At 40.9% G+C, this 19,837-nt stretch overlaps 4 protein-coding genes across 4 annotated transcripts; 2 read left to right on the forward strand and 2 right to left on the reverse strand.

Annotated features, from left to right (window-relative positions):
* Positions 1–690: 690 nt before the first annotated feature.
* On the reverse strand, positions 691–4,315 carry g6pc3 (glucose 6 phosphatase, catalytic, 3). Its single transcript, XM_035660593.1, has 6 exons — positions 3,786–4,315; positions 2,483–2,589; positions 2,306–2,396; positions 2,072–2,190; positions 1,489–1,630; positions 691–1,391 (listed from the first exon to the last, which is right to left on the reverse strand). Exons 1-6 carry the CDS (start codon positions 4,001–4,003, stop codon positions 1,049–1,051), a joined length of 1,020 nt encoding a protein of 339 aa, XP_035516486.1. The 5' UTR covers positions 4,004–4,315; the 3' UTR covers positions 691–1,048.
* Positions 4,316–4,364: 49 nt separating this feature from the next.
* Positions 4,365–10,259, forward strand: lsm12b (LSM12 homolog b). The gene is made up of 5 exons (XM_035660604.1): positions 4,365–4,544; positions 6,470–6,603; positions 7,084–7,193; positions 8,108–8,234; positions 9,659–10,259. The coding sequence occupies exons 1-5, from the start codon at positions 4,418–4,420 to the stop codon at positions 9,749–9,751; spliced, it is 591 nt and encodes a 196-aa protein (XP_035516497.1). The 5' UTR covers positions 4,365–4,417; the 3' UTR covers positions 9,752–10,259.
* Positions 10,260–11,612: 1,353 nt separating this feature from the next.
* Positions 11,613–14,131, forward strand: LOC118333488 (reticulon-4 receptor-like 2). The gene is made up of 2 exons (XM_035669154.1): positions 11,613–11,900; positions 13,361–14,131. Exons 1-2 carry the CDS (start codon positions 11,613–11,615, stop codon positions 14,129–14,131), a joined length of 1,059 nt encoding a protein of 352 aa, XP_035525047.1.
* A 685-nt stretch (positions 14,132–14,816) lies between these two features.
* On the reverse strand, positions 14,817–19,495 carry tmem101 (transmembrane protein 101). Its single transcript, XM_035670843.1, has 4 exons — positions 19,365–19,495; positions 17,878–18,058; positions 16,838–16,984; positions 14,817–16,284 (listed from the first exon to the last, which is right to left on the reverse strand). Exons 1-4 carry the CDS (start codon positions 19,493–19,495, stop codon positions 15,976–15,978), a joined length of 768 nt encoding a protein of 255 aa, XP_035526736.1. The 3' UTR covers positions 14,817–15,975.
* Between the last annotated feature and the right edge of the window lie 342 nt (positions 19,496–19,837).

The raw sequence follows: 19,837 nt of genomic DNA on the forward strand, positions 1-19,837 counted from the left end.
CAAGTATGAGCAGCAGTTTGACCTAAAGATGGTCGATGATTTCTGGAAATGTTCCATGTGAGTTTTTTAATTGTTGAATTTTACACAGAATGTTTTAGGGGGAACTCCACCCAGCTTACACATCAAACTCTGTTTACAGGGAAAACCGGTGTGTACGAAGCCTTCAGGGGCTCTGCAAAGTCTGATAACCTCAAGTGATGTTGCTCGAGTCGGTGTCAGTTAGGCCTGAAGTTTGAAGTTTGAAAATGAAAGAAGATCTGCGGGAGCTTACCAGACCTCTGTAGCTCGCTCTCTGATTGAGGCTAACAGCTCGAGGCTACAGTAGCTACTACTAGAATGACACACCCGAACCTCAGATCAAACTGTTGGTGGTTGAGTTGCATTGTGGGTAATGTGGGCCAGGTTTTGAGAAGGAAGAATGTGTGGTATGAAAAACACAATATCTGTGGATCTTTATAACTGTCCATCACAAGTCTGATGAAGTTGCAATACTAAATACTTTTTTGACCTTTCTCATGCAATGTAAACAAATATTTAAGGTATTGAACACCAGAAAGTCAAGTAGGATCAATAACATTGTAAACAATATTTGGGTCCTCTGACCTTCATTAAGTAAATCTTTTATTTCATCTTCTTTTACCTGCTGAAGGTCTCAGGGCTAAAATGTTGTTAATAACGAGTACAAATGACTGACACTGTGCAAGTTGTTTATCTCAAGTAACATTAGACCCTGTCCAGTACATTTTTCAAATCCTGCAGCATCAAAACTGCACTGTTCCCAAAGAAAACTACAATACTGTAGTATTTACAACACTTACATTTATCGTTATATACATTTACTGGAACTGTGCAGTAAATTAAACATTTGAAACAATCCCCACGTTTATGCCTTATGTACTCTCCAAAAATAACACACCCCTGCCTGGCGAATTGTGAGAAGGAAAGTCAGCATGGAGTGAATAGAATCTTTACCCACAAGAGTAGCCATGAAATTCATTAACTAGACATCTAAAGTATTTACAGAAACTGTCCTTGAAGGAGTGAAAGACTAGTCTTTCTTCTTTTTGTGCGTGAAAAGATAAACCAGTCCAGGCACAAGAACCATGACAATCTGAGGCACTATGACAAACTTAACAAAGAACAAGCCGTAGAAGAGGCCTTGTGGTCGGATGGGGAGTGGCAGGCGATTGACGTGGTACAGTCCCATTGATGAAATGGCCAGAGACAAAGCCCGTGGGGCCCAAGGCAGAGACCATCCGCCGGGCTTCCAGTACTGGGCCAGCCCCAAACCCAGAAGGGCGCCACAGTCTCGAGTCAGAGAGGAGAATGGGGCTGTATCCAAACGGATCCACTCCGCATGGCTGCACCATTTCTTAGCCAAAGCAATAGACCTGTGGAATAAAAAAAAAAATTACAACTTCCCCTCACAGAGCTTTTTATGCACTGAACAGACTCATCGATACACATAAGTATGATAAAACGGCTAACCAGGAGAGGTCGATTCCCAGCTGCTGCAGTCCAGCATGCAGCATCAGAGTACTGAGCAGCAGACCAATGCTGAGGCAAAAGAAGAACAGCAGGGGGCGACCTTCTGGTACTCTGCGGCTCAGAACAATCCCCAGAATTAAACCTGACAAGAACAATTCGATCAGTTCAAATTTGCTATCACTTAACCTCTGTGGTAACAAAGGGCAGAAAAGAAAAGCTATGAAAATGAGAGAATATACATTTATTTCACCTGTCAGAGATTTTCTGTGCCGTTTATACTGTGGTTAACATCTCTGACTGTATTATGCTACAGTGAGAATTGTTGCAAATCAGAGAGCCAAAAGGTTTTATGGTAATTTCGGATTCAAATGATTTTTGCATCAGTGTGGAAAAAGTACTTGTCAGGCATTTAATTCAATAGATTAGCCAAAATCAGCCATTACTCTCTGGTTATTTTACTCATTTGTGATGTCTTAACTGATTTTTCAGGAAATGTATTAATTAGGAAGATATTTTTTTTTATGTAAAATTACATATACAGAGCCTACCCATACTGTTTCAGTGCACTGAACTGTATTCAGACCTGTAATGGAGCCAGCAATGACCTGGTGAGGGAAGTGGGCGAGGATAAAGATCCTGGAGATTCCAACCGCCACCAGCATCACCACATACAGCAGGTAGGGGGCAGCTGACAACACCAAGCTGGAGGCACAGTGAAGATAGAAACACAGAGAGATTCCCTAAACAATAGCTCTGATATCCTCCAGTTTTCAAAGCTAAAAACAGCACATTTGTTTAAAATAATACATGGGCGTACCTGTGAGTACGTGAGTACAGAAATGACCCCAGTGAGGACACCACAACCCACCAGACTGCTGCCGTCACCATCGCATGTCCCGACGGGCTGCCTGGGAGACAGACGCCGGCTTTAGAGCTTACTGAGTGCAATAAATCAAGTGTGCCGACTACGACTGAAACACTTCTCACTTCTCACCTGGGCCGGTTTCACAGGTGGAGGAAAACTGGTGAACTTTGGGTTGCTTGTTGACAAACAGACGTGATTCACCGATCCACCAGAATGGCCTTTCTCCAAACAGCATCCTGGGAGAAATTGAATTCACAACACAAAGTATACAGTAAGTTAGTAAAAGTAAATGTATGTATCATGAAGGTGCATGCCGCCACCTACTGTACGAGTGTCTAACATCAGGACTTTAGGTAGTGTTTGCACTCTGGATATTAAATCTATTTCTGTTTATAAGTCTCATAACATTGTTTGTCCAACTATCCTTTTTCCTACAGTTTCTATTACCCTATCCTTAAGTCGTACTCTTTCTACACTGAACTTTCCTCACCTTAATTAAGAAGAAAATTACATTTTCTTTTCTACACCAACCGCTACAACTTCTAAAGCTACAATAACGCACTCCTTTATTGTATTTATCCCATATTTCCCTTTGAGATTTCATTATTTCATGGTACATAAATGCTTTTGCTTCAGCCGTATCAAAAATTATTTCTAAAAACGTTACTGTCACAATTCCTAATTCTCATTTTGCCAGTTTATCAGCATTCTTGCTTCTTGTTATACTCCCATGTATGCTGGAATTCAACAAACATGAACATCTATTCCCAGTTTCCGAGGGTTTAATATAATCGGACACATATTTCAAACAAAAAGATCTGAGCTGTTTTTAAAAATGTTTTAATTTAATTTGTGATATTTCACTTGCATTCTGTTTCATCCACTTTACAGTAACAGTAATACCATTTGTGGTGTGGAGTGTGTGTTTGTGTGTGCAGACAATCTGTTTTAACAAAGCACATTCCCTATTTGAGTCCCCCGGATTCATATTTATATATATATTTATATATAAATAATCTTATTATATCTTAATATTCTGTTATGATGAGTAACCAATGTTATCAATGTTACTTTATGACCACTCTTGTCCCTTTTCTTAGACACGGTTCTTAATATATATCTATGGGTGCTGTGTGTACAAGGTTCCGCTGTTGTTTCCCCTCGGACTGTGCGCACGGTCGGACAGCGCCGGTCACGATGGATTCCCGGAAGCTGCGGCGTCAACAGAATAAAACATATAATTGTTTTTTTTAACTTAATTACTGCGAATAAAAAAAAAAACCGAATAAAGAAAACAAGTGCAGTTGTGGTTGTAGCTTTACGCCTGACACTAACTGCTTCCGATGCCGACACGGCGTTTAGCTTCACGCTAGAAACAGTGTGTGAGAAAATAGACACACACTTTAAAGACCGTGTTCAAAACATGCCTTACCATTTAAACACCAGGTTCAACCACTCCGACACAGCTGCCACCCAAAGCACCGCCACTCCAGCTCGCTTGCTGATGAAGTATGTGAAGGGGAAGACGAGCAGAAAGGCAGCTTTGGGATCTCCAATATGAGTGATGACTTGCCACGTTTTCTCTTGACTTATCGTCCTCTGCTGGAGACTTTCGGCCATCCAGATGCCCTGTGTGTACACGGCCTCCATGCCCGAGTCCTCTCTCAATACATATGTTTTTAAAAATGATAAAACAATCAATATGCAATCCTCATTTATTTTTGTGACTTCAGGAAGTGCTGCAGCAAAGCGGGCAGTACCATTAAACCTCCAGTAGGGGGGGGAGCACTTTACGTGGACCGCAAAGCGAGACAAAGCCGCATTTTACCTCGATGAATTAAATTACATTTACATTTAATTCACAATTAAAATCACTTAGCAGACGGTGTGATGACACGACACGACGCGGGGCTTACACATGTTTAAAATGCAAATATAATTCACCGTACTACGATAATAAAAATGACCACAGCGCGACGTACTTCGACACGCCCAGGTTTCCGTCTCCATACGACATCGCGTCGTTTTACGTAAGGCAGGCGCTCCGGTTTCCTGGCGGAGAAGATGGCGGCTCCTGGACCGGGGGAGTATTTCAGCGTCGGGAGCCATGTCTCTTGCCTCACCTGCCTGGGCCAACGTCTACAGGGAGAAGTGGTCGCGTTTGACTACCAGTCCAAGATGTTAACTCTGAGTATCCTTTGTTTGTTTCGAGCTGCCGGGCGGGCTTGCTGGCCTGCCTGGCTGCAAGGGCCTGTAGGGTAACCGAAAAAATATGTCAAATAGTGATCCGCGCAGGCGTAATTGGTGGTAGCCGAGCTGCATATCTTTGTCCGTTTTAAAACATCTCCACTCACTGCCCCAGCCGCGCATCCACCTCGTATCCGTTTGAGCCACTATTGCTGTTGCCGGGTCAGCTCACGGCTTCGCGATACCCTGCTCGGGGAGTGCATGTGTTTTGAATCCACTCATTGTATTTAGCCAGACCTCAACATGGATCACTATCTGGCAGCGGATCCCTGTAGTTAAGGCATCATGGCTGTGTGCTCTCAACGGGCACCAACCGCCGCTAGTTCGCGAGGCTAACTGACGTTCGAGCGCCCCTCGCTCCGGCTTCGCGTGCACAGATTTTTTTTTTTTTTTTTTTTTTTGTACCCCTCGACCGTTGGTTGGCGGTTCGTCGCTCGGAGACGCTAACGGTTATTTTCCGACGGTTGGTGATGAATGGACACCGAGTACCCGTCCACGCTACAACCGAGTTGCTCTTAGCCGCGGCGCTAACGTGCTAAGTTTCGGTCAACCCCGCACGGTATTAGCCTTCCCGAGCTCACCAGCTGAGCCTTTTTTTTTATTTATTTTACTATGTCTCACTCGATTCTCGTGAGAATGTAATTCGGGGATTATTAACGGGGGTGAATTGTGCCAGAGTGATGTTTCGTTTCAACGAGATTGAGCATGAGTTAGCCTGCTCGGTGTCTACACCCATTCATTGCCCTCTGTGTGTGTGTGTGTGTGTGTGTGTGTAAAAGTATTAACATTATTTAGATGCTGCCTCCTCCTCATGACTTACACTGACCTAAGACTTGTAGTGACCGAGGTGTTTGGTTGAGACACCAGATGAATTAAAGTTTAATACAGTGTGGAGGTTTGACAGTTTGCATCAGAGGCCTTTTTTTTTAATATATATATTTGTTTAAATGGTTTAAGTCCCATCCGAGATACACTGGACTAACATCACAGTCAGAAAAGAGCCACAGTTCAGCAATATACTATGAAAAAAACCTGGATTTTTATATGAAGCTTTCTTTTGTAGGCCTTTAAATATAGTTAATTATATATAGCTCACATTGAAACAAAGATGAGACCAGATTGTACATTTAAATTACATTTGGCTTGAAGTTTGAGCCGTTTACTTTTACTACTTGGGTCAAACTTTTACGGTCATGTGGTCGCTGTCAAAACGGGTCAAACCCTCTCCTAGTTTGTGCTTTTATGTTGTTTTATATCAATGAACCAAATAAATTAAAGATAACTTGGCGCGTACCAGCAATATTTAGCAAATTGGTGTAAAATATTGAGAAAGAGAGAGAAGTCTGACAAGTGGGGTAAATGCTTTGGGGCCACAGACACATTTACAACATTTTCCTGTTAATTTTTGTACACGTTTCTGTATAAAAGTCCAAAATTTAGCTGTTTTTTCTCTCAAAATGTTCCTGAGACTTCATCCGACTGCTCTCATCAAGATCCCACAGTTGAGTTTGTTTGATTAATCAGGTAATTGACTCTAAAGAAACCTAATCTCATAGACTTCTCATTCAAAATCACAGAAAGGGAACACTTCATTTGCTCCTTTTCATGTATGTAAATGATCTGTACGTCAATTTAAACACACATCCAACATGTCTCTCTTCCTCCGTGGTTACGACAGGTGGCAGCACTGCCTTTGCTGACCGCACGCTGTAACAGGCACAACCGTTCACCGTCGGTGTAAGTCAGCCAGTGTTCTCCGTATCTTAAGCCTCTCTGTTCAGGTTCATCGGGGGTCGGATTGCGATGCTCATTATTGTTCTGCGATGCATTTGCCGTGAAGTTGTGTGCCGCCTTGACTTCTTTTCAAAGAGTGTGCTTCCTCCAGCGGAAAGCCGAACCTCAACGACGTCATCCTGATCAACTTAGCCTATGTTTCTGATGTGGACATAATAAATGACCGCACCGAGACTCCACCCCCACTAGCATCACTGAATGTTAGCAAGGTGAGTCCGTTAACTGTGTTTCTGTCCTCTTTACGTGCGTGTCTTCGTTGGTGGTGGTGAGTGTAAATGGGGAAGGGTTCATTTCCAGGTGAAACAAAAGTTAGAAACTGTATGTGAGCTTGAAAATGCAGCTTATTTATTGAGCTGTGACTCCGTTCGGGGGCCTGGATCCCTAAAAGGATAAAACTAACGATGCGTTCAGGCGCTGTACATCAAATTTGGGCAAGATAAGCCTGTGAAATGTCCCTGCCGTTGTCCGTCTGTGATGATTCTGTGTAGAAATACGGACTAGTTAGGATCCACACCCTGAATTGGGACACAACAGCAGGAAAAACAACTTTAACATTGCTAAAATAAATGAAAAGTGTCCGTGTAAAGTCCACTTGTGATTAACTGGTCACCTGTTCCCGGTTCAAAGCTGTCGGAGCGAGTAATGTTTGACAGTAAGAATGCCTTCTGTTCTGATTTAACTCTTCACAGCTTGCCAATCGAGCACGGACAGAAAAGGAGGACAAGCTGTCCCAAGCCTATGCAATCAGTGCTGGGGTTTCTGTGGAGGGCCAACAGCTATTCCAGACTATTCACAAAACGTAAGAACTTCACACTGTTCGTTTTATTCCTTCAGTGATTCTCCATCAGTGTCCAAACTAAGTGTGCTCATTGAGGAAGCTTTGCCTCCTTTTATTTGTTCTGACTGACTCGACTACTTCGCCTCTTTTCCACTTTTAAATCCGTCAAAGACAAACTCATATTCCAGATATCTCGCCTCTTCCTGTATCACACTTTATTTAATTAAAACCCTTTTTGTTGTCAGGTGTCAGAGCTGATCCAAGAGCAGTTTAAATAAGGGTAGAAAGAAAGAAAGGTACACTATAGATGTAAAACAGCTTGGTTTTAATCCCTAACTTCAGTTTTTTAGACAACAAAACAGAAATAATTTCCTCCGTCTGTCCTGTGGCTGTCTGACAAAGTTAATTAAACTTTGTGTCAAACGTACGTTCGTTATGCGACATGGATGGTATCCGATGTTCTTCTCAGATATCTGATCAGACCTATTTTAGCCTCACATCAGACTGTAATTGGACACCTGTATGGGTGTTTCCCTTCTTTGTGGACAGTCAACTATAGTAAGTTGTCACGCCGAGATTAAATCCGTCTTTTTTTAAGACACGTGCATATTTCTTGTTACTTGCGGAGTAGATTGTCTCGTAAAATCCTATTTTTGTTCCCTGTTTTTTTTCTTTCTTTTCCCCCAGTGACCAATTCACTCAACACGAAACTTATCTAGTGAGATATAGTTTCACTTTCATTTAGCTACAAATATCTGTCGATTGTAGTTATGCAACGTATTTGACGTACTATTAGTCATGTTATTGGATACTGTGTTATAACCAAGTCTGTGGAAAACGAATGTGAGGAAAAATCCACAGTCCACGCCTTTCCAGTTCCTTTACATCGTTTGCTTCACTCAGCTGCTGATAAGCTGTTTGCTTTTTCTTTGCAGCATCAAAGACTGTAAATGGCAGGAGAAGAACATTATTGTGATGGACGACGTCGTAATCTCGCCGCCTTACCAGGTTGAGAACTGCAAAGGCAAAGAGGGAAGCGCTTTAAGTCATGTACGCAAAATAGTAAGTATGCTTTTATATCTGTACGATATTTCACCAACAACAACCTCAAACGATTTTCAGTTAACTGTCAGAAATGTAGTTTGGGAACCTGGAAGCAGAATCGGTCTGTATGTGTCAGTGTTTCTGAACTTTAAAGCTTCGACACTCACTAACCCACATAGGAGTTTGAACTTGAGTCGCCTGATTGGACCTCTTTTTCAGGACAATGTGAGCACGTGTCTTCCTCGCTCTCCCTGTCAAAGCCATTGTACGCTCCCTGCCGACACTTAAAAGCGGGAAAAAGGTTAAAGTTTTAAAGTTGACGACAGCGTCTGCTGCTGTTCGGCTGTCAGCCAGTAGAGATTCAGTGTCACTCCTGTCATCTGCTCTCCATTTGAGTTCCTGCACACGTGCCACTAACCTCTAGCTGTGAAGTGATGCACAGCCATTGGTAGGATGATTATTATTTTTAGATGTGTTTATTAATATAAATTAATAATTGTAATAATCTAAATCACGATATTTGTGATAAATATCCATCGATTTTTAAACTCAGAACATGCTGCATTTTATTGGACATTTGTGTCTAAAAACACTGCAGTCATTGAGTCCTCTAGTTTACACTTTCCTCCTCCGTAAACATTGTAAGTTTTTCCCTCGTTACCTGTTTAAACAACGTGTTGCAGGGAGAAGACTGCAGCGAGTGTCGCGACCTAAGTATAAATAGTGACGGCGCTCCCGTGCTTCACGTTGTCGGCGCGACAGGTCGGAACGGCGAGTAAACCGAGCGATGACTCGTGTTGCAGTGCGTGCTGTGGGAGCGACGGAAATACGCAGACTGTAAACAATGTTTCCCCCCGATTTTTATTAGTTTTGGCGTCGTTTGCCCAAAATCGTAAATCATGATCAAATTTCGATGCCATTGGTGCGTAGGTCTCGGTGAAGTCACGTTATTTCCGGCATAACTTTACTGCTGTACGAATTAAAATGAGATTCACACGTTATTTTTGTTTTTCGGTGTGAAAATTATTAACTTAGCTCAACCAAACCCCAAAATGGAGAACATAACGCCATTAAATGCACTTTTAAAATGTGTGAGTGTTTCCAGGCAGCTTTCTCAGACACTCTTTCCAGGAAGGCATTCATAGTATTAGTGTGCGCTAATGTACACATGAGAAGTGGCAGAACTTGTTTTAATATAAGCACCAAAGAAAGAAGCCCTGCGTAGCCTCTCACACCTGACCTACCTGCACAAGTACTTAACTGTTTGAATATTATTATATATCGTTCTGACAGCACGAGATTCAAATCGTCAAAGTTTATCAGGACGCCCCAGCTGGTAGATCGGGCAGCTTCGAGTGCTCCTTGTTTAGATACGTATGTTTTAAGGTTTGTTTTGTACAGAATCTCTGTCCATATTGTTCATACATGTTTTGTCCTTGCAGGTTGAGAAACATTTTAGAGACGTGGAAAGTCAGAAGTCCATGCAACGTTCACAAGCACAGCAAACACAGAAGGACTCCACTTTATCTTCTTGAGTTGGCAGTGTGGGTCGGCCAGGGAAGGCGACGCGGGTGGTTTTGTTCCCACTGCCAGACTAAGTCGGCATTCCTTGTCCTCAGTCTGAGACCACAAGGAGGAGCGCTGAGGGCCCTGGATACAGAAGATCAAAATACCATTAAATGAAAAAGACAAAAAAGAAAGAGGAAAGATTAAATCTTAAATTAGACTTTATAAAGAATAATTTAAACATGAACCATAAAGCAACCATAGTTTCCTTAACTAACTTGTCTCATTCTGCCCCCACTCCTCCCCCCTGTCCCTGAAACCTTTTTCTTTTTCCACCCTCCTTCCTTTGCCTTCAGTTCCATTTCAAAAAGAGAAAACTAGAGCAGTCAGAAAGGCTTGTTAGCTTTATTTTCTGTCATTGTTTCCTTTTTTGCTGTATCCATGTTCTACTGTCTGTATTTTCTGTATTTTAAACAAAATGTGACTTGAAATGCCACACTTTAAAGGACATTTTCTAAAATAAAAGTAACAAAAATTCTGACTGTAATACTGTAATTTTCAACAGCTTTTTAATGGTCTAATGAAGAATGAACTAACTGATCTATGCAATCGCTTTCTTTGTTGAGATAATGAGATAATAGGAATCACTGGATATGTGTCAGCTGTGGGACACGCGGAGGGTAAAACACTGAGCGTGCATATTTGTGGTTTGCTGGAAACGTGACAATCACAGTCGTCCTTAACTGTCCTCTGGGTGACGGGTCAGGCTGCCACATCGTCCACCTTTTTATGGACAATGCTCAGGTTTCTTTTCAGGGATTGTTTGGTCGTCTGATTGCGATCCATCCGTGTAACTACAGGGAACTGAAGCCATCACGGTTTCAAATTAATTATTTAAATGTCTTAAGCCTCTGGTTGCTCTAAAGCTGCTTGATGACATTTACTGCTGTCCTCTGGGCGACAAAGAGCACCTGACAGTAAATCCGGACTGTGAATCTTTATTGAAATATGTAGTTAAAGTTAAAACTAATGTAGCTGCACTTGGAAAATACTTGAGAAGAGCAGTGATTTCTGTGTCTGAGTGGAAGTACAGCAAAGATTTAAGGTAGGCTGATGTGGTTTTATGTGGTTTGTTCACTGATGACTTGTGATTTAAAAGTAGGTCTAAGTAAGAATTTTCAGTTTTGTCTGTAAAATGTCAGAAAATGGTGAAAAGCGCTCGTCGCAATTCCCTAAAGATCCAGTTGAGTAAATCAAATGTCTTGTTTTGTCTGAGAAACAGTACAAAACCCCCAAAATATTGAGTTTATTTTCATAGAGGACAGAAAACATGAACATGGTCATACTTGAAAAAAAGCTGGTTTGATTTAAAAAAAAAAAAAAAAAGATTAAATTTTTAATTTACAGAAGATACTCAGACATAATTTTGAGGTCAGTCATTACATTGGGACGGATTAAAATCATGTTCCTAATTAAAATCAATGTCGTCATTCCCATAATCGGTAACAAACTGATTCCCTCTGTGACTCAAAAGATTTAGTTATGAAATATCCATATAATCTTATGTAATGTGATGTTGAATGCTAAGATAAAGCAAACAGGAAAAAGTAAAAACTCTGCAAACGCAGTAACAGATGTAAATCCTTACTTTAGGAAAGAGTCCAAAACAGCAGGTTTGTTCCTCAGATATGGTCATGTTTCGTGATTATCTGTTTAAGCCCATAATCCCCTCTCTAAAATATTCAGTGTCTGCTCATAGTGAATTTACTGAAATGACATCGATATCCTGCCACTGAAACAGGTTCTTTTGGTATTGCTCTGAGGGAGATACATGCAGGAGGGTAACTGGGCCTTTCAGCAGGAGTGATGAGACTCTGATCTAAGCTGAAGATGCCTGTCGGTGGCTGCACGATGCTCTGTGTGCTGCCTCTTCTCCTGAACACCGTGTTGGGCTTTAAGCTGTGTCCCAGCCACTGCCTGTGCTATGAATCCTCTGACCTGGTGGACTGCCGGTCTCGAGGTCTGGTGTGGGTCCCTCCCAGTGTCCCCCATGGCACCTGGCTGCTGGACTTAAGTGGGAACAAGCTGACGGAGGTACGCACCAGATCCTTCGTAGGCTTGTGGTCACTCAAGATCCTCCTGATGTCCAACAACAGCATCCAAACTCTGCAGCCACAGGTACCCGAAAACCAAAACCTCGCATTCACTTTTATTGTGTATATTCTGTGCTCAATACTTTAGTTTAGACCAGACTAAGCAGCATGGTAGTGTTGCAGCTTTTGGAGGGGTGGGAACCGATTTATACTTATATTATACTTACTTAATATATAATTTTTAATATATGATAGTCCACTCTTTAAATAGGCACCATATTTTGTATTCAAGTTGTAATTAAGTTGATCTGTGTGTATGAAATCTTAAAGTATAAAGTGCTAACCATTAACTAAAGCTGTGAAATAGGGCTGCAACTAATGATTAGCTTCATAATTAATTAATCTAAAATATATATATATATATATATAACAATTTGTCGGAAAATGGTAATAAGTGCCTGCACATGTTCTCAGAGCCCAAACTGAGGTGTTCAATTGCAGTTCAAAACCAAAGATTTTTCCTTTACAATAATATATATAATAAATATAATCATGAAAATGTACTTTATAAAAGTAGTCACTCAGTGCTCAATGCAAAAAAATTTCCCCTGTGGTTGTTATACTATTATTATTATATAAGCATCAATGTCAAAGTAGGACCTAATTTTTAATTACTTTGTGCAATTTTATTGTGTTATTTTTATTATTTATTAATGTGATGATTGTTTTCTCCATTAACCAATTAATTGTTTAGTTTGTAACAATTCTGAAATAGTGAGCAAAATAATGCCGTCACAACTACTCGAAGTCCGCAGTGACACCTTTCTAGTGCTTGTTTTGTCCAACCAACAATCCAAACCTCAAAATAATTAAAAATACATTTAAAGTATTAATTAAAATAAAAAGCAGAAATCCTCACATTTGTGAAGCTGGAGCCATGAGCCATTTTTACATACTTTTATGTCAGTTGACTACTTGACTAATCAGATATACTTACATAAACTGTTCTATAGTTTAATTTATGACTAAACATCATATTTTATAATCTCTTGATTTGTTTAACAGACATTTTAATTTGTGAAGAAGCTACTAACTAAGTTAGATAAAGGTATCTTTATGAAGAAAAATTTATATTTCCCTCTGATAGAAGTAGAAGTAGTTTGAGTACCTCAAATTAGTACCAAAGTGCAGTACTTGAGTAAATATACTTTCCACATTCCACTACTGTATGAAACCAAGAAAAGCAGCAAATGTTTGGCACTTTTTCCTGATTAATGAGTAAAGGGATTGATTGATTATCAAAATTGTTGCCTATTACTTTTTGTCAAATGACTAATTTGGATTACTTGTTGATGAATGTAGTACAAAGGACAATATCCTCATCTGAAATGTAGAAGAGTATGAACCAGTAATTACCATATAATACTCAAGTAAAGTACCTCAAAATTGTACTTAAGTACAGTTAATGTACTTAGTTACTTTTCACCACTGTTTTTGAGACATGATTTCAGCATGAGGCCTATTTTCTGTCCTCTTTCATTTCAGTCTCTGTCATCACTGGAGTTCCTGGAGAGGCTGGACTTGAGTTTTAACCAGCTGCGTTGGCTCCCTCAGGACTTCTCTCAGAGTCTGTCCTCCCTGCAGGAGCTCCGGCTGGACCACAACCTGCTGCAGCACCTGGACTCCGCTTCACTGGGTGAGTTTGAAAACCTGAGGAAACTGGACCTCAGTTACAACCGCATCCGGGCGATGGATGTCGGGACTTTCAGCGGCCTGTCTCGACTGAGCCTCCTTAACCTGGAAGGAAACAAGCTGAACGTGCTTAAAGACGGCCTGTTGAGCAGGCAGCAAAGCCTGGAGGTGCTTCTGCTGGGCCACAACAACATCTCAGCGATCGAGACGGAAGCTCTGGCTCCTCTGCGGAGTCTGACTTTGCTGGGCCTGCAGGGAAACCAGCTGCAGCACATCAGGTTCAAGACCTTCCTGAAGCTCCAGACCACCACAACCCACCTTCAGATGTCCTCCAACCCTTGGATCTGTGACTGTGAGCTGCAGCGCGTCTTCGTCAAGATCCATCGCGTTCGACATCTGCTGGTGTACGACTACAAGGACATCATCTGTCATGCTCCTGCTCAGCAAGCCGGGAGCTCCCTGGCGTCGCTGGACAGCCAGCTGTGTGTCACTGAGACAGCATCAGTGCTCGTCATCACCATCACGGTGATGCTCGCTGTGATTGGCGCCCTGGTCAAAGCAGAGCACAACCGTAAGAACAAACAAGCTGCCAGTGATGCAGAGTCAGATGGACAAGAAAAATGATGTGTTTTATTCATGACCATGTATTGGACGTTGTTGCATAATAGATTGTATCCAACCACACAGCATCATGTTTCATCCAGCCCTTAGACCACATGATCTGACTTCACTTTACAATTAAATCTCCTTTAAAGCTTTCTTTAATTTACTTAATTTAAGTACAGAATAGCCCTTTAAAACTCCTTTAAATGTGCGTATCTTTTTTTAACAGTCGCCAAGTATTCAGTTTGAAGAGGTGTCTAACTTGAGCCAAGCAACAGCCAAGAAACCTCTTTCTATAGATGTGGGTGTGGTGGTTAGTACAGGTTACTGACGGTACATCTTCAAACATTTTTGAAATTCCGATCACCATTTGACATCTCTGAAACCATCTAACTACATCTGTCTCTTCTAATGACGTCCTTTGGAATTTGGAGAACTGATTGTGTTCCAGTATCTCATCTTTCTTGTAGGTGGTGAACTTACTAACCTTTTTATTTTGGCTGTGCAGTAATACAAGTGATAACAATGGTCACACCATCATGGATGGACTAATAACCGGTAATTAAGTCTGATACTAGCAATGGACATTTGGCTCAACCCTCATTTTATTATATATTATAACAATAATAAACTTTATCATTACAACAATGGTAAAAAAAGGAACAAAAGAAAACTATTCTCAGCCAGAACTGAACAACCTGACAGGTTTAAAGTATCTCAGTGAGATTAACATTTATTTAACATCTACACTGAAACTGTTTAATGGCAAAAGAGAAACAACTGCATAAATAACTTAATTCTGGCTTGCACATATGAATGACTTAATAATGCATTTTTAGTCTCAAGAGAAAAACGTTCTCAGTTTGTGGTGCTACTTAATCGTAGTGTTTTATACAGAGAGGTGTTTTTAATATTTTGTCCAGCACACTTGTTTCAATGAGGTCAGGCTCAGTAACAGAAAGTGCTGTCAGTATAATACAACACCATAAACTACATCCTCCAAAATGACCATACAGCAACACCTCTCCAAAACAAAAACTGAACACAATAACCTTCACTAAGGCAGGATTCATTGCAGGACTGTATTGGACGACATACGTTTTTAGCTCCAAATCCAATTTAGTCTGAGGCGTCGGTTACATTCAGCCTTTCATCCTGTGCTACGCTGACATGGTTTTATGGAAAGTTGAGGTGGTCGTAGATAGATCATCATAAACAGTACTGCAGTTTAATTACAGTTTGAACAATAAAGTGAAATAATTATTGTAATGATCAAAATACTCAAACTCAGAACTTCCATCATGTAACTAAACTAAGTCATTTCATATAAAATTATTACTATTTACACAGATTAAACAGCTGTGCTTATTCAGTTTAATGAATTTCACATGAATGCAAGTTGAAAGCAAGTGTTTATCACCAAATGGCCATAAATGTAACCCTCCCATTCCACAGACAAGACAGCATAAATTTTCCCTTTATTTGTAAAATATTATCAAACCATTTAAGACTTTAATTTTTGGAGTAAAAGGTATTCCCCCTGTAGGTATAAAGTACTTATACTCAGTGTCATGTTTCAGAGCGCAACAGAGACAAAAATGTAAACATGAATCTGAATAAATTATTAAATTGCTAAAAAGGAAGCTCGTGTTTTTTTCTTTTTCTTGCAAAAGTTACCAACTGGTAGGTAAAGACAATCGACGCTGCTTACATCCAACAGTCTCAGCTTGGAGTGTTTAATATCCTGAGAGGTCACTGAGCAACGGCAGCCTTCGGTACAAAGTCGGGCTGTGCCGTAAAGGCCATCAGTCTCGTCCTGCGCAGACACCTCGGTCGGTAAAAGTTCTCTGTGAGAGCGCGAGGGTTCAACCGTCGGTGGCCAGGATCAACACAGCGCCGAAGATGCCCACGTTATGTCCTATCAGCTTCATCTGGTTCCAGAACTCCACCTTGCGGGTGTGGTGCCAGTAGCCCAGGTTGCCGTCGATGAGCAGGATCACCAGAGGCAGGACGGTGGCCAGGATCTGTGCGGCCAGGCGGATGTAGCAGCCGGACAGGAAGGCCAGGGCCAGCACCCCGAACAGAACCTCCAGCAGCATCAGAGTGATCTCTCCTCCCACGATGTGGTTTAGATAGGCCTGCCTGTCCTCTTTGCTGTGCTGGAGGGAGTACACCTAGTGGGGGGGAAGTGGTACTGCGTCATTTAAAATGACACTGAAAACAGGCTTTGATTTGTTTTAACTTAAATAAAGTATTATATGTGACGGTGTGATTCATTTGACTTATGCAGAAAAGAAGCATTATTCAAAAGGATGATGATTATCTGGTTTGTACATATTGACTCCAAATAGGTCTTTTTTATATTTAATGATCACAAAATGAATTGTGATCTTTAACTTGGCTTGTTAAGACAATAGCTGCAACTAATAACTTTTCATTAATAATTAATCTACTTATTTCTTTCTTGATTCATAATTTAATCTATAAAATCTCATAAAATGATGAAAAATGAGCTTCAGTTTCTCAGAGCCCGATTTGACGTCTTTAAATATCTTGTTCTGTCTGAGCAACAATCTAAAACCCAAAGATAGTGAGTTTACAGTGCTATAAAACAGCATGTGGTCATTTGGATAGGAGCTTCAGTCAGTTACGAAACGTATCCTGTGACTGTTCGAGTCAGAATCTCCAGCCACATGCAAATACTCCATAAAGCTGACTAGATCTTACCATGCAGATGAGGTAGACTCCCAGGAAAACCTGTCCAGTCGACTGCAGGGATCTGCTGCGAGGTTTCTGTCTGTATACCTCCCCCGCCCCACTGGCCAGAACCATGAAGCCTCCGATAATGGCCAGCACTCTGGAATACATTCGTACCTGCAGGGCAGCAATGATCAGGCTGTAATATACGTTTAGAATCGCTGATGAAACCATCTACTTTCAAACTTCTACGGTGGCCCAGATCCATTTTGCGTGACACAGATCTGTTCTTAATATCTCACCACTAATCTGGGCCACTTTTGAATGTGTTTCTATATCTGATTCTGTGGCAGTTTGAACTGTGGCCCGAACAGTCAGAATTCAGCAGGTGAGACTGCAGTAGAAACATTGCTTCATTGCCAACAGAAAGTAAACCAGAAGTGTTTAAAAGCTCATTTGAAGAGTTCAATGCAGTAGCAATGTCCCTGTAAAGAACCTTAAAATGAACATGTAAAGAAGCTTTGAATCTATGATCAGGTATGATAACGATCGAGGACATTTCTATAAAGTCTGGTCTCATTTTCTAATTTATATAAACAAACATAATAGCAAATAAATATTTTTATTTATTTTATTCACATTTTTATTTTCACTGTGTATATATATGTCATATTTGATTTGTACCTACTTGTGTGTGTGCTTGTTTTTGTTATCTGATGTTGTCTTGTGCTGCACTGTGGTCTTCATATTAATAAAAAACTTACAACTTAAAACAAACATTCCCCCTGTTGTTGACACTTATCGTCAAATCGCCTGATATAAATGTATGTTTGTCATTACTGAAACATTAAGATAAATATTTGCTGATTGTTATCAGCTGCTTCAAAACTGTGAAACTGCTTACAACAACCTACAGTCAGCCAAACCAGAGGAAAGGCCAGCCTGCAATACCATAACTGATATTAGAAAACAGTAACAGTGAACAAAAAGCAGGTTGCAGGGAGAAGATGATGCTGAGTCCAGTAACTGAACAGCAGCTTTGTTGCTGTAAACCACAGACGGTGACTCACCTTAAGCCAGTCCCCGTAGTACACCTGCTCTCCAATATACGCCGCGTAAGTGCTGACGGCCAGTTGGATAGCAGCGGCCATCGCAAACCACCTCCTCTTCACCCCAAACGACATGAAGCTGGCGCAGAGCACTGCTGCCCCCATGTCCACGTACAGGTACGGTACATGGATGTCTGGCTTCCTGCAGAGGAGAATGAATCAAAAGAACTTTAAATAAAACTCTATTGTTTTCACTTCTGTAGCTACTGCTTTATTTTTGACAGTCCGATGCATATTGTGTATTGTAGAGGTGGGCAAACACTGTACTATGCATTGGGATGCTTCTGCTGCATTGACAATACACTTGTTTCTGCACTAGGGCTGCAACTAACTACTGATCATTTATGTTAACAATTCATCTATAAACTGTTGTGATTGCTCATTTATTGTTATATTAACAATACTGCAGAACAATTACTCAATAGTGTTGTTCATAATCTCTCGGATTAAATATAATATCTAAATGAATGATAGCATTTTTTTGTGAAAAACTGCTGCTGTATAAGATCTTAGATGCTTTTTATTACAGGATTTTGTGTTAGAAAATCCAAATAATTATTTTGACAACACTTTTACAGGATATAATTAATATTCATGTAACTTTAGCTGAACTGCTTTTTTCTGTTTCACAAAAGACTCACAAAAAATGTACATTTCAATCCCAAATCGGCCCTTCATGAGGGACAGAGGAATCTAAATCAGTTTGAATTAAAGGATCTACTACTGTTCAACCCAAAAGAAAACCCCAAAGTGTTGTAAAAGAGTCCAGCAGTGAACCACCCTAAAGGAGGCTACTGTGTTTAATGGTAAAGAATGAAGAACCACATGCAGCTGTTTGCCTTTATGAAGCTGTAAGCAGCACATGGACTTAATTCAAATGACCCAACTCACTGTCAAAATCATTTCCAAAGAGGCTAGTGAGCCCTTACAGCACAACACCAAGTAAAGAATTATTGCAAATGACCAAGTCAGGTATGATAAAGGCTGTACATCATTTTCCCTACAAGCTGCTATAATTACAGGATAATTCAGAGGGGTGTGGTAGTCTGAGTAAGACCAACCCACCACAGACTGAAACAATACACGCCCAGTGCACAGAAGAGATTAAAAGCACCATTACTACTGAGAGAAATTACAGCCTGTGTCCTGTCCGACTGAAAATTACAGACCAGGCTAAATATATAACCCGTCTTTCTCATTTAAACAACTCCATATGGCTGCAACTTAAACTACAACCCCCATTAGTTGGGTTAGTTATCAGGTTTACATCCTCAATAAAAAAAAAAGGACAGGAAAGAAGTCGGCTAGCACGCCTGTTGTCCTAAAATTACACTAATTATAAGATAAATAAAAGCTGTGTTTACACACGTTTGTCGGTGCGGTTAGCTCGTTAACGTTAGCTCGAGGTAGCTGTCTCACATTGGCCCTCTTCACCTCTCTCGTTTTACCTTTTGGAGTCCGCTCGTTCGGCAAACAGCATCAACATGCTGAAGCAGTTCCAAAACCCGAAGCGGGTTAAAATAAACGCTCCTAACTGGCTGAGAAACCTGAACGTCTGTTTCCTACTAGGAGCTGCCATCGCTGCTGTAGTACGTCAATCCTCCAACTACGCTGCAGACGCTCAAAATGATTTTCCGGCGACAATATGCGTGTGCGTGTCGTAATAAAAGCACGCATCTTTCTTCTCTATAGAAGGTAGCTTCGATTCGAGCTACGATGCTCTTATTTTGAAAAGAGTTTGTGCCCTACAGTCAAGACGTCTTCCTATTGGCTGGCGGATCCAGGTGGGCGGGGCGGTGTCGTTCAAGGACGCAGGAGAAAACATAGGAAAGTTGGACACCGCCCTCTACAGGAGAAAGGTGGTAGTTACAGAAATATCAGAATCAGAATCAGAATTTCGTTTATTGCCAAGTTGGTTTTT

Source organism: Morone saxatilis, unplaced genomic scaffold (genome assembly GCF_004916995.1).
Source record: "Morone saxatilis isolate NCDOM2014 unplaced genomic scaffold, NCSU_SB_2.0 Contig1, whole genome shotgun sequence".
Lineage (NCBI taxonomy): Eukaryota > Metazoa > Chordata > Actinopteri > Moronidae > Morone > Morone saxatilis.

Bases quoted from the DNA above. Each gene is read 5' to 3' on its own strand.
- g6pc3 (XM_035660593.1), bottom strand. From the start codon at position 4,003: ATGGAGGCCGTGTACACACAGGGCATCTGGATGGCCGAAAGTCTCCAG. The intron at 2,397-2,482 runs GTGAGAAGTGAG...TCTGTCTCCCAG, and splicing joins CACCTGTGAAACCGGCCCAG to GCAGCCCGTCGGGACATGCG. The intron at 1,392-1,488 runs GTTAGCCGTTTT...TTTATTCCACAG, and splicing joins CTGGGAATCGACCTCTCCTG to GTCTATTGCTTTGGCTAAGA.
- lsm12b (XM_035660604.1), top strand. From the start codon at position 4,418: ATGGCGGCTCCTGGACCGGGGGAGTATTTCAGCGTCGGGAGCCATGTC. The intron at 6,604-7,083 runs GTGAGTCCGTTA...AACTCTTCACAG, and splicing joins CATCACTGAATGTTAGCAAG to CTTGCCAATCGAGCACGGAC. The intron at 8,235-9,658 runs GTAAGTATGCTT...TTGTCCTTGCAG, and splicing joins TAAGTCATGTACGCAAAATA to GTTGAGAAACATTTTAGAGA.
- LOC118333488 (XM_035669154.1), top strand. From the start codon at position 11,613: ATGCCTGTCGGTGGCTGCACGATGCTCTGTGTGCTGCCTCTTCTCCTG. The intron at 11,901-13,360 runs GTACCCGAAAAC...CTTTCATTTCAG, and splicing joins TCCAAACTCTGCAGCCACAG to TCTCTGTCATCACTGGAGTT.
- tmem101 (XM_035670843.1), bottom strand. From the start codon at position 19,495: ATGGCAGCTCCTAGTAGGAAACAGACGTTCAGGTTTCTCAGCCAGTTA. The intron at 18,059-19,364 runs GTAAAACGAGAG...TCTCCTCTGCAG, and splicing joins GAACGAGCGGACTCCAAAAG to GAAGCCAGACATCCATGTAC. The intron at 16,985-17,877 runs GTGAGTCACCGT...GCTGCCCTGCAG, and splicing joins ACTACGGGGACTGGCTTAAG to GTACGAATGTATTCCAGAGT.